The 17,106-nt window shown below is 37.3% G+C and overlaps 1 protein-coding gene across 1 annotated transcript in view; it reads right to left on the bottom strand.

The window, feature by feature from the left end:
• Window positions 1-17,106, bottom strand: part of RIN2 (Ras and Rab interactor 2) — a 330,034-nt gene that overhangs the window by 63,912 nt on the left and 249,016 nt on the right. The window contains exons 6-7 of the mRNA XM_053712006.1: window positions 15,679-15,874; window positions 2,561-2,672 (exon numbers count right to left, since the gene is read on the bottom strand). Coding sequence (XP_053567981.1) covers window positions 2,561-2,672; window positions 15,679-15,874 — 308 coding nt within the window. The remainder of the gene's footprint in view (window positions 1-2,560; window positions 2,673-15,678; window positions 15,875-17,106) is intronic.

The following is a 17,106-nucleotide window of genomic DNA, read 5'->3' as shown; positions in this document are numbered from 1 at the left end:
AGTCCTCTCACACATCCTATCTAGTCGTTGGGTGCAAGAGAATGACTGGGAGTGACGTAGAGGGGAGGAGCTATATGCAGCTCTGCTGGGTGAATCCTCTTGCATTTCCTGTTGGGGAGGAGTTATATCCCAGAAGTAATGATGACCCGTGGACTGATCACACATAACAGAAGAAAGAGAGAAGGAGAGAGAGCGCAAAAGAGAGGGGGGAGAGAGAGAAAGCAAAAGAGTGGGAGGGAGAGAACGCAAGGGGTGGGACCACTGTACTGCAAAAAATGGCCCGTGTGAACGGGCTTTAGGACTAGTATTTATATAAATTGTTTAAATAAGCAAAACATAAAACATATATTATTTTCCCTGTTTTTCCTGGAATCTACCTCTGCAGATGTTCCGCTTATATTCCCTTTATCCAAGAGGTTGGAGAGCATGATAAATCCTGCAGTTTTATGACCCTGCTATATACTATACAGATCAGTGCAGGAGTTCATTTACATATGGCCTCTGGTCACAGAAAAAGGAGACCACATAAACATACTCAATTAACTTTTCAAGGGGTATGTTCCTGGATTTGCAAAACCCTACAAATTACTTTAACTAAATGTTATTTATAAATGTATATTTTAACATATTTATTTTAATTGCAGTGCTTAATTGCTAATACACACTGTGTATATATAAAAAATAACTAGGGTCTTTCAAAGAAAATTGATTATATAACAATTTTCATATAACTGAATGTAATAGACACTACTATAAAGAAGAATATGCACAGATACTTATCTAAAAATCCAGTATAAAACGTTTTAAAAACTTACTTAGAAGCTCCCAAATTAACATTGTTGATGAGGTAGTCTGGGACACCCACTGAAATGGGCTGACAAAGCAGGAATAGCAGACACTCCCCCTTCCCTGCATATGCATATCAAAAGACCCATTATACAAACAGAAGCAAGCTGCTGTCTGTATACATCAGTATACATCTAAAACTTTGGGGCTGGGTTAGGAGTCTGAAAATCAGCACAATGTTATTTAAAATGAGCAAAATTCACGTGTTTTCTTTTCTTTGTTGTTTTTTGTTTCTCATATATGTATATTCGAATTATGCTATTTTGTTGATATATGTCGGATGCACTGTCTCTGATCTGTGTTTTTCTTTTTCCCTCAATAAAAAACTTTGATTTGAAAATGAGCAAAATTATAGATTTTTATAAGACACTCCCAGATGGGCTATAAAAATGGATCATCTACAAAACAGTTATGCAAAGAAAATTCTAGCGTACAATGTCCCCTATAACCATTGGTTCTTAAACTTTTTTCATATTGTGGCTCGGGATGGGTGAATGTGTTGAAATTGCAATTCGCTTGGTAGAACGAATAGTCCTGTGGACACTTGTTTTGGACAATCGAATGTTGATAAGAACAAAAATCCATTTGGTAATCAAATGTTATTTCTGGTTTTGAATGTTACTTTTGTTTTCAAATGTTAATAATTAGATTGAATACCCACATTCAAAGTTTCTATTCAGAATAGAATACTATTATTCAGAAGTTCAATAGTTCATGTAATAGAACATTTTGTAAATTGATACATAATAGATACAAATATATATTGATTTTATTTTTTTTATTTCGACTATTGCATAATTTGAATTCAAACTATGGAATATTAAAATTAGAAAAATTGAATTTGAATAATACATTTAAAGATAGATTAGAAATACTATTACATTAAACAAATGTTAGAATGTTGTACAAACATTCAAAATTCAAAACGAACTAACTATTGTGTTAAAATTTGTTTTATTTTTCGAAATGTTGCAAAACATTCGCCCATCCCTAACAATGGCAATGATAATTTCTGTATCGGCGCACCTGTATTCTTAACACTGGACTCTCATGGAATTAAAAGTTTAAAGTATTTTACAGTTTACACTACATTGACTATATCCAACTTATATTATAATATATAGCTTTACTTTAAAGGGACACTTAACCCAATTTTTGTTCTCTTGCTATCTTTATTTTAAAAGCAGGAATATAAAGCTTAGGATCCGGCCCATTTTTGGTTCAGAACCTGGGTTTATGCTTGTTTATTGGTGGCTAAATGTAGCCACTAATAAGCAGTGATAAAATGTTTAGTGTCTTTTTAACTTGTGTGCAAAGTGTGTAAGCAACCTCATTATGCCTCATGCTAGCACACCAGAGATACTAAAATGTTATTTTCCCATTGTTCTCTATTGGTCTTTGAGTACAAATTCAACCTATTTTATTGTATTGTGGTTTAATTAGCAGAAATAGTTATTTAATATACAAAAATAAACCTAAAGGGACAATTTGCCATACTTTTTAAACTCTGCAGTGGATATAACAAGTCATTGTAAACACATGAAGTGTAAACCAATATTACAGTACACAAACAGCCTGCGGTATATCATTTATACAACTTCTTTAGACGTCACTATTCTCATTTACTCTACATATTATTTGTACCATGGAATATATTTACACTAGAGATGTTAGGTTTATAGAAAAGGAAAACAAAATAAACCAGATCACTTACTATATGAACTTTCTTTTATCACAAATTCCTTGAAACATGATCCAAAATCATTCGGCACACGAAGAGAAATGACTTTCTTTTGAAGCTTTGTGGACTTTCGTACTAGAAACGTCTGTGAATCAAAGAAAGAAAAATATACATGAATAGAGAACTTAGTGGTTTTCATATTTCTCACACCTATTATAGCACATATCAACAGTCAATTTATAAACTACGTAGGACAACAGTATAATCAAGTTACCTGGCAGCTATCTTAAAGGCGCACGAAAGTCAAAATTAAACTTTCACGGGTCAGATAGAATATGCAATTTTAAGAGCCTATTATCAAACTGACTTTGTTCACTTGAAAAGCATACCTAGGTAGAGTCAGGAGCAACAATGAACTACTTGGAGTTAGATGGTTATTGGTGGCTATGCACATATGCCTCTTGTCATTGGCTCACCAGATTTGTTCAGCTAGCTCTCAGTAGTGCATTGCTGCTCTGCAGGTGAATGTGTTTAACCCTTCAGCAGTAGATAAAAACATATTTATATGCAATAAATTGTGCAATAATAAACTGCTCTAACACATTAGAGCAATTTATGTTTGGTACGTTTATGTTCCTTTAACAGAAATGATTTCAAACAATATAAAAAGCATAGATATAATTAACATAAAAAGCATACTGCCAGTTATAACCATGGCAAGCAAACTGCCAGTTATAACCATGATTATTTTCCTCTGTTGCTGCCTCTATGGGCAGGTGAAAAGTTCTAAGAAGTGCTAAACAGCTTGCGTGCACACTTGCGTGCACAAATGGTTGTTGATGGAATTTGTATATATGAATAAAATATGTAACCAAAGATGATGTACCACATTGCAAAATACATTATTTAAAAGCATTTAATACATTAAAGGGATATTAAACTGTGCTCATTTGGTAAAATCAAATATGTTAAATGAAAGTAAACATAAAAAGAAAACGATTGTGTAAAAAACAACTTGTTTTCTTGCATAATGAGCACTTAGAATTTCTCAGTGTAGCCCCTGTCCCCAGTATGATATGGGAGCTGATATTTTTGAAACTTAGGTTACATTGTGACTGATCTATGTATGCATATGTCTGACTCCCTGTTATCTAGTTTATTCACTAAATAGTAACAAGTCTAGAAGTTTTATGACATCAGACTAAGATAACATTTCCTGCAGAGGCCCCTCCTCCTTGTAAGGAAGTAATGAATATTGCACAAATGTAGGGAAAAACATATAAAAAGTAAATTTATGCTTACCTGATAAATTGATTTCTTCTACGATACGACGAGTCCACGGATTCATCTTTACTTGTGGGATATTATCCTCCTGCTAACAAGAACTGGCAAAGAGCACCACAGCAGAGCTGTATATATAGCTCCTCCCTTCTCTCCACCCCCAGTCATTCGACCGAAGGTATAGGAAGTGAAAAGAAAAGCTAAAAGGTGAAGAGGTGACTGAAGTTTTGAAAACAAAAATATAATCTGTCTAATATGACAGGTAGGGCGGTGGACTCGTCGTTTCGTAGAAGAAATCAATTTATCAGGTAAGCATAAATTTCCTTTTCTTCTACTAGATACGACAAGTCCACGGATTCATCCTTACTTGTGGGATACAATACCAAAGCAACAGGACACGGATAAACGGGAGGGACAAGACAGATACCTAAACGGAAGGCACCACTGCTTGAAGAACTTTTCTCCCAAAAATAGCCTCAGAAGAAGCAAAACTATCAAATTTGGAAAATTTGGAAAAGGTATGAAGGGAGGACCAAGTCGCAGCCTTACAAATCTGTTCAACAGAAGCATCGTTTTCAAAAGCCCATGTGGAAGCCACCGCTCTAGTAGAATGAGCTGTAATCTTTTCAGAAGGCTGCTGTCCAGCAGTCTCGTATGCCAAACGGATGATGCTTTTCAGCCAAAAAGAAAGAGAGGTAGCCGTAGCTTTTTGACCCCTACGCTTTCTAGAATAGACAACGAATAGGGAAGATGTTTGACGGAAATCCTTGGTCGCTTGTAAGTAAAACTTCAAGGCACGAACCACGTCCAAGTTATGTAACAGACGCTCCTTCTTAGAAGAAGGATTAGGACACAAAGAAGGAACAACAATTTCCTGATTAATATTCTTATTTGAAACAACCTTAGGAAGGAATCCAGGTTTAGTATGCGAAACCACCTTATCAGAATGGAATATAAGATAAGGCGAGTCACATTGTAACACAGAAAGCTCAGAAACTCTTCGAGCAGAAGAGATAGCAACTAAAAACAAAACTTTCCAAGATAAAAGCTTAATATCTATGGAATGCATGCGTTCAAACGGAACCCCTTGAAGAACATTGAGAACTAAATTCAAACTCCATGGTGGAGCAACAGATTTAAACACAGGCTTGATTCTGACTAAAGCCTGACAAAAAGACTGAACATCTGGGACATCCGCCAGACGCTTGTGTAGTAAAATTGACAAAGCAGAAATTTGTCCCTTTAAGGAACTAGCTGATAATCCCTTCTCCAATCCTTCTTGGAGAAAGGACAAAATCCTAGGAATCCTAACCCTACTCCATGAGTAGCACCAATAAAGATATTTACGCCATATCTTATGGTAAATTTTCCTAGTGACAGGCTTGCGAGCCTGAATCAATGTATCAATGATCAATGACCGACTCAGAGAATCCCCGCTTAGATAAAATCAAGCGTTCAATCTCCAGGCAGTCAGCTGCAGAGAATTTAGATTTGGATGTTGGAACGGACCTTGGATGAGAAGGTCCTGTCTCAGTGGTAGTTTCCACGGTGGCAGAGATGACATTTTCACTAGATCTGCATACCAAGTCCTACGTGGCCACGCAGGCGCTATCAAGATTACCGAAGCCCTCTCCTGTTTGATTCTGGCAATCAGACGAGGTAGGAGAGGAAAAGGAGGAAACACATAAGCCAGGTTGAACGACCAAGGTACTGCTAGAGCATCTATCAGTACTGCTTGGGGATCCCTTGATCTGGACCCATAACAAGGAAGTTTGGCATTCTGATGAAATTCCATCAGATCCAATTCCGGTGTGCCCCATTAATGGATCAATGCTGCAAACACCTCCGGATGGATCTCTAACTCCCCCGGATGAAAAGTCTGACGACTTAGAAAATCCACTTTACAGTTCTCTACTCCTGGGATATAGATTGCTGATAGATGGCAAGAGGGAGTCTCTGCCCATCAAATTATCTTGGAAACCTCTATCATCGCTAGAGAACTCTTTGTTCCCCCTTGATGACTGATTTATGCTAATGTCGTGATATTGTCCGACTGGAATCTTATGAATTTGGCCAAAGCCAACTGAGGCCACGCTTGAAGTGCGTTGAATATTGCTCTCAGTTCCAGAATATTGATTGGTAGTAGGGACTCCTCCTGAGTCCAAACACCCTGAGCCTTTAGGGAATTCCAGACTGCACCCCAGCTCAAGAGGCTGGCGTCCGTCGTCACTATGACCCATGCTGGCCTGCGGAAGCACATTCCCTGGGACAGATGATCCTGTGACAACCACCAAAGAAGAGAGTCTCTGGTCTCTAGGTCCAGATTTATCTGAGGAGATAAATCTGCATAATCCCCATTCCACTGTCTGAGCATGCATAGCTGCAGTGGGTCTGAGATGAAAGCGAGCAAACGGAACGATGTCCATTGCCGCTACCATTAATCCAATGACCTCCATACACTGCGCCACTGATGGCCGAGGAATGGACTGAAGTGCTCGGCAAGTAGTTAGGATCTTTGATTTTCTGACCTCCGTCAGAAAAATTTTCATGTCTACCGAGTTTATCAGAGTTCCCAGGAATGGAACTCTTGTCTGTGGAACTAGTGAACTCTTTCCTATATTCACCTTCCACCCGTGAGTTCTTAGAAAAGGCAACACAATGTCCGTGTGAGATTTGGCTAGATGGTAAGTTGACGCCTGAATCAAAATATTGTCCAGATAGGGCGCCACTGCTATGCCCCGCGGCCTTAGAACCGCCAGAAGGGACCCTAGCACTTTTGTGAAAATTCTGGGAGCTGTGGTCAACCCGAAAAGGGAGGGCCACAAACGGGTAGTGTTTGTCCAGGAAGGTGAACCTGAGAAACTGGTGATGATCTTTGTGGATAGGAATGTGAAGATACGCATCCTTCAAGTCCACGGTGGTCATATATTGACCCTCCTGGATCATAGGTAAAATTGTTCGTATGGTCTCCATCTTGAACGATGGGACTCTGAGAAATTTGTTTAGACATTTGAGATCTAAAATCGGTCTGAAGGTTCCCTCTTTTTTGGGAACCACGAACAGATTTGAGTAAAACTCCTGCCCCTGTTCTAGTTTTGGAACTGGACAGATTACACCCATGGTATAGAGGTCTTCTACACAGCGTAAGGACGCCTCTCTTTTTGTATGGCCTACAGACAAACATGAAAGATGAAATCTCCCTCTTGGGGGAAAATCCCTGGGTCACAATTTCTAATGCCCAGGGATCCTGAATGTCCCTTGGCCAAGCCTGAGCGAAGAGAGAAAGTCTGCCCCCTACTAGATCCGGTCCCGGATCGGGGGCTGCCCCTTCATGCTGTCTTGGTAGCAGTAGCAGGCTTCTTGGCTTGTTTTCTTTTATTCCAGGTCTGGTTAGGTCTCCAGACTGACTTGGATTGTGCAAAATTCCCCTCCTGCTTTGTGGCGGAGGAGGAAGTAGAGGGTCCACCTTTAAAAGGAATAGCTAGAAGTTTAGATTTTGATGACACATCAGCAGACCAAGACTTAAGCTATAACGCTCTACGTGCTAAAATGGCAAAGCCTACATTTTTTGCATCTAAATTAGCCATTTGAAAAGCGGCGTCGGTAATAAAAGAAATAGCTAGCTTGAGAGCCTTAATTCTATCCAAAATATCATCTAATGGGGTCTCAACCTTAAGAGACTCCTCTAGAGCCTCAAACCAAAAAGCTGCTGCAGTAGTCACTGGAACAATGCACGCTATAGGTTGTAGAAGAAAACCCTGATGAATAAACAATTTCTTTAAAAGACCCTCTAATTTTTTATCCATAGGATCTTTGAAAGCACAACTGTCCTCAATAGGTATAGTTGTACACTTAGCCAGGGTAGAAATAGCTCCCTCCAACTTAGGGACCGTCTGCCAGGAATCCCGAATGGTGTCAGATATGGGAAACATTTTCTTAAAAGTAGGAGGGGGAGAGGACGGAATGCCTGGTCTATCCCATTCCTTAGTAACAATGTCCGAAATCCTTCTAGGGACTGGAAAAACATTAGTGTAAGTAGGGACCTCTAGATATTTATCCATTTTACACAATTTCTCTGGTGGTATTACAATAGTGTCACAATCATCCAGAGTCGCTAAAACCTCCCGGAGTAACAGGCGGAGGTGTTCAAGCTTAAACTTAAAGGCCGTCACATCCGAGTCTGTTTGAGGGAACACATTTCCTGAGTCTGAAAGCTCTCCCTCAGACAGCAATTTCCCTACCCCCAAATCAGAACACTGTGAGGGTACATCGGAGATGGCAAATAAAGCATCAGAGGGCTCAGCATTTACTCTAATACCTGACCTACTGCGCTTATCCTGTAAACCTGGCAGTTTAGATAAATACCTCTGTAAGGGTAGTAGACATAACTGCAGCCATATCTTGCAGGGTAAAAGAATTAGACGCACTAGAAGTACTTGGCGTCGCTTGAGTGGGCGTTAAAGGTTGTGACACTTGGGGAGAATTGGATGGCATAACCTGATTCTCTTCAGACTGAGAATCATCCTTAGACATATTTTTATCACCTAAAATATGTTCTTTGCAATGTAAGGCCCTTTCAGTACATGAGGGACACATTTTAAGTGGGGGTTCCACAATGGCTTCTAAACACATAGAGCATTGACTTTCCTCAATGTCAGACATGTTGAACCGGCTAGTAATAACCACAAGAAGTATTAAAAACACTTTATTTTGTGAAAAAAACAACAAACTGAAAAACGGTACTGCGCCTTTAAGAGTAAAAAAGCGTACAATTTTTCCAAAACTGCTTTAAAAAGTTATAATTCTCACAATTTTAGCATATATGTGTCTTAACTTGCAACCTAAGATTGCATCACAAGTAAGGTATACTTAACCCTTTATGAGAAAAAAACGTTACCTAAAAATGTTATGAAAATAAAATAGCAACCCCCTGCACCTCTGTGGCGCCGAACTGCCCTCAGGGGTCTGATAATTCACACTATCACTTCGTTAGGCTAAATCTTCAGCTTAGGCCCACCGGAGCTGGAGCTTGCTGCCTTCATCTGAAATTCAACTGCGCATCTGAGGCGCGAATCTAGGCCCTGCCCATCCTATACGATGTCTCTCTGCCTAGTAAAAACCGCTGTAAAGCTGTCTAGAAACTAGCCAGGTGGGTTTTTCATATTCCCAATTTAATACTATAAGCCATGTGAAACCCTCCAGTGCCTTCAAACATGAAAACGTTTGCCCATAAAAACGTTATGTTGCCCCTAAGCATAAAACCGTTTTCTCAGCAAAACATTATGTTACCAGTGTCATTTAGCCCATAATATACAGGTCCCACTAATACCCCTTCAACACATGTAGGATTACTGCTTACCCCTTCCCTCATGGGAACAATGTCAGCCAGTTCTGAAATACCACAGTCTCTCCAGAAAAAAATGACTGAACATACCTCAATGCTTGTAGCATGAAGAAAAACGTTCCCCACACTGAAGCTTCTCAAGTACTCCTCAGCCATTCTGTGGGAACTTCTCTGGATCTTAGTGACAACTGCTAAGATCATCAGCCTCCAGGCAGGAATCTTCATCCATCTGCTGCCTGAGGAAAAATAGCACTCACCGGTACCATTTAAAATAAAAAAGTCTTGCTTGAAGAAAATAAAAACTATCATTTTAACACCTCTTTCACTTTACCTCTTCCTATTACTAGTATAGGCAAAGAGAATGACTGGGGGTGGAGAGAAGGGAGGAGCTATATATACAGCTCTGCTGTGGAGCTCTTTGCCACTTCCTGTTAGCAGGAGGATAATATCCCACAAGTAAGGATGAATCCGTGGACTCGTCGTATCTAGTAGAAGAAAAGGTAAAATCCATTTAATTCATGAATTATAGTATTGCAATGTTTTCTATTAAGTGACACAATGTACTGCTTTTTTATTACAACAATAAATCTGACTCTTTAACATCCCTTTAACTCTATGTTTAAACCTTAATTTAATTCCCTTAAAGTCCCTTTAGGACTTATGGAAAATGGTGTTTTGAAAAATCACATATTTGGTTTAGATAATTTGCAGCATTTTAAAAACAACCTACTTTACAGAATCTGCTTTTCCTACTCTCTAGTGTGGAACAAGCACAATTTTTACACAAAAGCATGAAGTATTTAATATTAATGTCCCTTTAATAGTGTATACAAACTGGAGCTTGACTCCCCGTGCTATTAATATTTTAACTAGGGTGGAACCAAGAGACTGCAGTTAAAAAGATTTCTGTAGTTGGAAGATAACCAGTTTATGTTCTCAAGATTAAAAGTGTAAACACTATGGCTACGTTCCACCCTAAGCTACAATAAGGGTAAACACCTATGGTTATCAGTATAACTAGACAGATTGTGCTACAGCACCTCAGGTTTGTAGGACATACATAAAAGTAACAACAATGCCAGTCCCTAAAACTGCTAATATCTGCCAAATTGAAAAAGAACCACTAAATACAGTAAGTATGTTAATAACTGACCAATACACAAAAACAAAACAATGCAATACCACTTATTTTGAATTTGAAATGAGTAGTAGAATATTTGCTGTCATATTTCAAAGTTAATCCATTTTTCTCCCTGTATCATGTGACAGCCATCAGCCAATAACAAAATGCATATACGTACAGTATATACAGTGCACTTTTGCACATGCTGAGCAGGAGTTGGAGCCTCAAAGAGTGTGCATTTAAAAAGAATGTGCACAATTTTGATAATGGAAGCATATTGAAAAGTTGTTTTTTTTTAATTGCATGCTTCATCTGAATCATGAAACTTTACTTTTAAATTGTTCTTTAAATTGTGGTGAAATCCCATATGATCACAGTAAAGCAAAGTGTGTTTGGCTGTATTAGTTTTTCCATGTGACAGTAAAAAAGCTGAGAAGTAAGCTCACAGAGCACTTACTCTTGTGAGCTTAGCGGGACAGTACACTGTAAAATTGTTTTCTCTCTAATGTATTTCCAATGACTTTTTATACCAGCTGCAGAGTATAAAATGTATGAGAAACTGCACTTTTAGCTTTATTTGTGTATATAAAGTAGAGATGTTCATGTGATATTTTCTAGGCAGCTTTTTACAGCTATGCTGCATCACTTGAGTGATTTAGTACATGAGTAATATTTCACCTTAACTAGGTGTTTAATCCACATAAAAATAGAATTATCTGATGTAAAAAGGCTTTTTATTTTTCCATAAGACTGCATATTTGATATATGGAGGTTGCCTTGATGATCTTACATCCATCTAACTATTCTAGCGTTCATACTTCCCAAGTTTAACATAATTATTTATTTTACTGTATTCTTTAGAAAGCAAATCTGTATTAAAAATATCCATCAGCAAGCGGGGTGGAGATTTCCTTGAGAGAAGAAATCTGCGGCTGATATCCAACCAAGTTTGGGCCAAAACCATACAAATCCTTTCCAAGTAAAATTCTATCCCCAAAAAGCTCAGCACTTTCTTAAATTATGCTATTTAATAGTTTTCTTTAAGGTTCACTTAAGGTTCAGTTAAGAAAACAGAAAAAAAAAAAATCCAGGAAAAAGGCTGATCTAGTGTACTTTATGTTTGTATAATAAAACTTTATCAGGATCATGGATGGATGTTCAGAAGTCAATTAATTTAAAGGGACAGTCTAGTATAAATTAAACTTTCATTATTCAGATAGGACTTGTAATTGTAATCAACTTTCCAATTTACTTTTATCATCAAATTTGCTTTTTTCCCTTGGTATTCTTAGTTTAAACTAAACCTAGGTAGGCTCATATGCTAATTTCTAAGCTTTTGAGGGCTGCCTCTTATCACATGCTTTTTAAATCTCTTTTCAACACAAAGAGAGAGAAAGTACACATGGGCCATATAGATAACACTATGTTCAGGCACAGGGGGTTATTTAAGATTTAGCACAAAACAATGCTAAATTAAGACAATATATAATGAACAGTCGCAGTCATGTGATCAGGGGGCTGGAAGAAGGTTCCTAGATACAAGGTAATCACAGAGGTAAAAAGTATATTAATATAACTGTGTTGGTTATGCAAAACTGGAGAATGGGTAATAAAGGGAGTATCTATCTTTTAAACCAATAACAATTCTATGGTAGACTGTCCCTTTAAACACACACTTGTGCTATACAGAAATAGTATAATCAGCTGGCCCTCTAGATGTCTTATAACACAGCTGTTACAGGACATAAGCTACACCTAGGAATGCACAACTGCTAAATGCTCAGAGAACCATTTGTATTGCATCTGACACTTCCCATCTTGAAAAATATATTTCAAAACGATAACCAAGGACTGCGTAGTTCTGGTAAGGTTTTGCTTTTTATTTTAAAAGCAAATGGGAAATTTCATAGTTCTGATGAGGGAGGTATTAGCAATTCTTTATGTCCCAGGATTTTGTGTATTCGTACTTGACCTTATTATATATATTTATATATACATACATATACACACACAGATTTATTTTTCAAAGAAAATCCCATGCCACTGGCAAAATGCCCAGCTCTGGGTGCTCACGAACAGTCATAGGGGCCTATTTATTATGTGTCTGTCCGACATGATCCGATCAGCGGATCATGTCCGACAGACATCGCTGAATGCGGGGAGCAATATGCTCTCCGCATTCAGCATTGCACCAGCAGCTTTTGTGAACTGCTGGTGCAACTCCACCCCCTGCAGATTCACGGCCAATCGGCCGCTAGCAGGGGGTATCAATCAACCCGATCGGGTTGAATTGCGGCGATGTCTGTCCGCCTTCTCAGAGCAGGCGGACAGGTTATGAAGCAGCGGTCTTTAGACCGCTGCTTCATAACTGGTGTTTCTGGCGAGCCTGAAGACTCACCAGAAACACAGAGCTTAATAGATAGGCCCCATAGTGTTTGCATTCAGTTAAAGGGGCAGTATACACCAATTTTCATTTAACTGCATGTAATAGAAACTACTATAAAGAATTATATGCACAGATACAAAATCCAGCGTAAGCCCTTGTAAAAACTTACTTAGAAGATCCCAATTTAACACTGTTAATGAGATTAGCCTGGGACACCCACTGAAAGGGGCTGATAGTAGAACCTCCCCCTCCCCTGCATATGAAAAGACCCATTATACAAACAGAAGCAGTCTGAAGTCTGTATACATCAGTATACATCTAAAACTTTGGAGCTTGGTTAGGAGTCTAAAATCACAATGCTATTTAAAAATAAGCAAAACTATACATTTTTACAAAAACACCCCAGATGGGCTATAAAAATGGATCATCTACAAAACATTTATGCAAATAAAAATCTAGTGTACAATGTCCCTTTAACTCCAGACAAGCTTGGGTGCAAAAGCCTAAGAGGAAAACTCACATAAACACACACACATATATATATATATAAGTATTTATGGCAATTCCATACCATCTTTAGTTAAGCAGTCATCTTTTTCTTAGTTTTTTTACACTTTTGCTCTATTTGTAAACTGCCCAATCCGTCACCATCCAATATAACTATTTATATAACATTACTCGGAAGTTTTTAATTACAATAAAAAGAAGAAATTGAGAAACGCCTATTTTAGAAAATACTGAATATAGATAATGAAACAGGTAATCTCCCATATGGTCTACATCTATTATATAGAAGGAATCATTATTTCTATATAAAGTCCTTAGCTGTTTCGTTGCCACAGACCATCCCACTATCTAGTCAGTCACCGAGGGAGCAGCACACAACTGCCTTGGGCAGGGAGAATCCTGCTGTCTACAACTGATAATAATTTTCATTATAGATGTAGAAATAAAAACTAGTGCAATACACTAAATATTTTAACCCCCCCCCCAAAATTTTTTTTTTTAAAAATAATAATTTTCTTTGCTGTGGCCAAACCTCAAAAACTACCAAATAAAACAAAACCTACATTTTATTTATGGATCTGTAAATTTGATATTAATTTTCCAATTGCTGATATCTTGACTTGTTATTTAGTGCTATGTATTCTATGCTTGTTTTTATTTTGTTAAAGGGACAGTCTTCTTGTTTTTTTTTTATTGTTTAAACCGATAGATAACAGCTTTACTACCCATTTCCCAGCTTTGCACAAACAACATTGTTATATTAATATACTTTATAACATTTATACCTCTACATTTCTGCCTGTTTCTAAGCCCCTGCAGGCCACCTTCATCTCAGTGCATTTTTACAGAAAAACTGCTAATTCATGTGTGCTATATAGATAACATTGTGCTCACTCCCATTGAGATATTTATGAGTCAGCACCAAATGGCTAAAATGTAAGTCTGTAAATAGCACTGAGATATGGGGCAGTCTGCAGAGTCTTAGATACAAGGTAATCACTGAGGTAAACTATATATTAATATAACAGTTTTAGTTTATGAAAAACTGGGGTAGACTCGTCCTTTAATGAAATGTAATAATTGTAATTTTATAGTTAAAGGTACAAAGTATGTTAGAGCATTTTATCATTGCACTATTGCTAGCATATAACTATACCGTTAACCCCTACAAAAGGGATTAAACATATAGCTAAAATCAGCTCAAGAGCAGTAATGCCTTAGTGGGAGCTAGCTGAATAGGTCTGTTGAGCCAATGACATAAGGCATATGTGCACAGCCACCAATCAGCAGCTAGATCTATGTAGTGTATTGCTGCTTTTGAGCCTACCTAGGTATCATTCTCATCACAGGCGTACGTACTATTTATTTTTTCTTTCTTTTGATTATATCACTAATAAAATATATATATTATTATTTTTCTATCAATGTTTTACCATAATGGATATACTTTTATTAGGTAATAATAATTAAATGTAACAAATTTTTACTAAAACGTTTGGGTATAACAAAATGAAATGTATTTATTTATATAGCACTATACTACTCACTATATAAGTGTATTCTTACATATTTAAATGAATACATGTCATATTTTAATACCTGTATGTATGCATGTATGTATTGGGTTCTTGTAAACCGCGGCTAATCACCCGTAAGGGTCTCAAGGCGCTGCTCATTCTATCGACCTCAGAAGGATGAAAGGCTGAGTGGACCTCACGAGGATCGAACACAGTGCATTAGCATGCTAAACTATCTGTCCGGCTCATACACCTATACATTTGTTATCTTTATCACATTTATTTAAATGTATTATTCTTTATTTGTGTTCCCTTTACACGTTTAGTTTTATCTTTGTATTAGATATGTTTGGCAATAGCAGGATTTTCTGATCTAGGATAAAGTTATTATTGTCTACTGCATCAACACAAGTTATTGGGCAGGATTCATAAGCATATGTGAGGTTGACATAGGGCCTCGTAAAGGCAAATCATGGTCATCAATTTATTGAGCAACGATTCACCAATACTTTCCAGTTTTTGTTTAGTGAGATGTTCCTGTCATTAAAGGCACATATAACCCAAACTGTTTCTTTCAGGATTCAGGTAGAGCATGCAATTCTAAACAAAGTTACAATTACTTCTATTATTTAATTAGCTTAGTACCCTTGGTATGCTTTGTTGAATATAATACCTAGGTATGCTCAAGAGTAGCAATGCACTACTGACAGCTTTCTGCTAATGGTGGTTGTACTTATAAGCTTTTTGTCATCCGCTTACCCAATGTGTTCCGCTAGCTCCAACAAGGGATTCCAATAGAATTAAGCTTATTTGATGATAGATTATTGTGAGCTCTGTATGAATCATGAAAGAAAAATGTGGATTCTATGTCCCTTTAATACATGAGATCTTGCACATAAAAGATGAACAATTTTATTGAAACTAGACCCTTCTGTGTACAATTAGATTTATAGCTTTTGGCAAGAGATAACCTTATCACCATACTCTACTTACCGCAGGAGGCTGCTCTTGTAGGATATCCAACACCCTATCGTCACTCAGGCCAAGTTGCAGCCATACTGGATGAGTGTGAAGAAGTTTATCCAATATGCTTGGTTTGTAGGAGATGCTCTCATACCCAGAATCCCGAGGGAAGGCCTTGAGTTCCTTTTTTTCTATCATGACATTGTTCTCCATATCTTTTTCCATGCTGCGATAGACAAAGAAGTACATTTTAGCAACATGAAATCAGTGAGAATATCATTGTATTTTAAAACTGAAATTACATCTGTAATTATATCAGTCTGCTTTCATTATTTCTTTTGCCCACTTTTCATATAATTAAGCTCTAAAAATTGTAGATTTTTCTAATTCTCAGAACTAGAAATACACCCTGCTGACTTCACAAAACCTGCTATATAGTTTTCCCTAACTGGTTTTAGCAGACAACAATTGTAAAGCAATTCATATTCTATTAACGTAAAGTGATGGTAAATCCTAGCGTTTGTGAAACGCTAGGATTTACCATTGGAACAAATATCTGGCTTGGCACTGGCTGGCCCGCATGGCTATTTGCTAAGAGTTGGAAACGTCACCTCTCAGCAAAATAGTGTTCTGCTGTTGACTGCCTGAGCAGCTCAGTGCGGGGAACGCTTCACACAAATAAAGTAACTTTCAGCATGAAGTATTTTATACTTCATAACTGAAAGTCCCCTTTATTTGTTCCAAATAACTCATCTGGTATGTTATCATATAGCAAGACAACAGAAACACATCTTGTAATTACAATGTGTTTATTATATCTTTAAAGGAACATTCAACTCTAAATAAAATCTTCAATTTATTTTATTAATCAAATTAAATAGGAAAAATAGGACAACATTGCAATATACATTCATCATTTATTTTGCCTGATTTTGCTGTAAAATACCTGTGAAAAAAATTGTGCTTTTTCCACTACCCCAGTGCCTCCAGCATACTTGTGTATGGTAAAGTTGAACTGACCCTGCAATATTCTACACAGACACTGGTAAGATAAGAGTACAAGCTCATTTGCGCAAATTCCTAATTGGTCACAGCAGAGAAAACCTGGACCATGGACTCCATCAGGCCTTTTAAGGGGTGTATCACTAAACTGCCTTTGATTTGCATAGTCTTTTATGCCCCTTTAACCTTTTACATGGAAAAAAATAGTTGACATTTTCAAATTATTTTGTTGTTTTCCTTATTTTCTTTTGAAGCTCAGGGTTTTCCAGCCACAGAATGTAAATATTGATTTTCTAATCTGAATTGCTACTAAAAATATAATCAATCCATTATGATGGTAATAAATGTAGATTATCAGAACAGCCAGTTTAAAGTCCTATTAAAGGGACAATAATCACCTTGTAATTGCAAGACATTTATGTTGTGTTGCTATGCTATAAAATAACATATCAGCCA

This window comes from Bombina bombina, chromosome 4, assembly GCF_027579735.1.
Source record: "Bombina bombina isolate aBomBom1 chromosome 4, aBomBom1.pri, whole genome shotgun sequence".
Classification (NCBI taxonomy): domain Eukaryota; kingdom Metazoa; phylum Chordata; class Amphibia; order Anura; family Bombinatoridae; genus Bombina; species Bombina bombina.
This window is presented reverse-complemented; position numbering and strand designations above follow the sequence as displayed.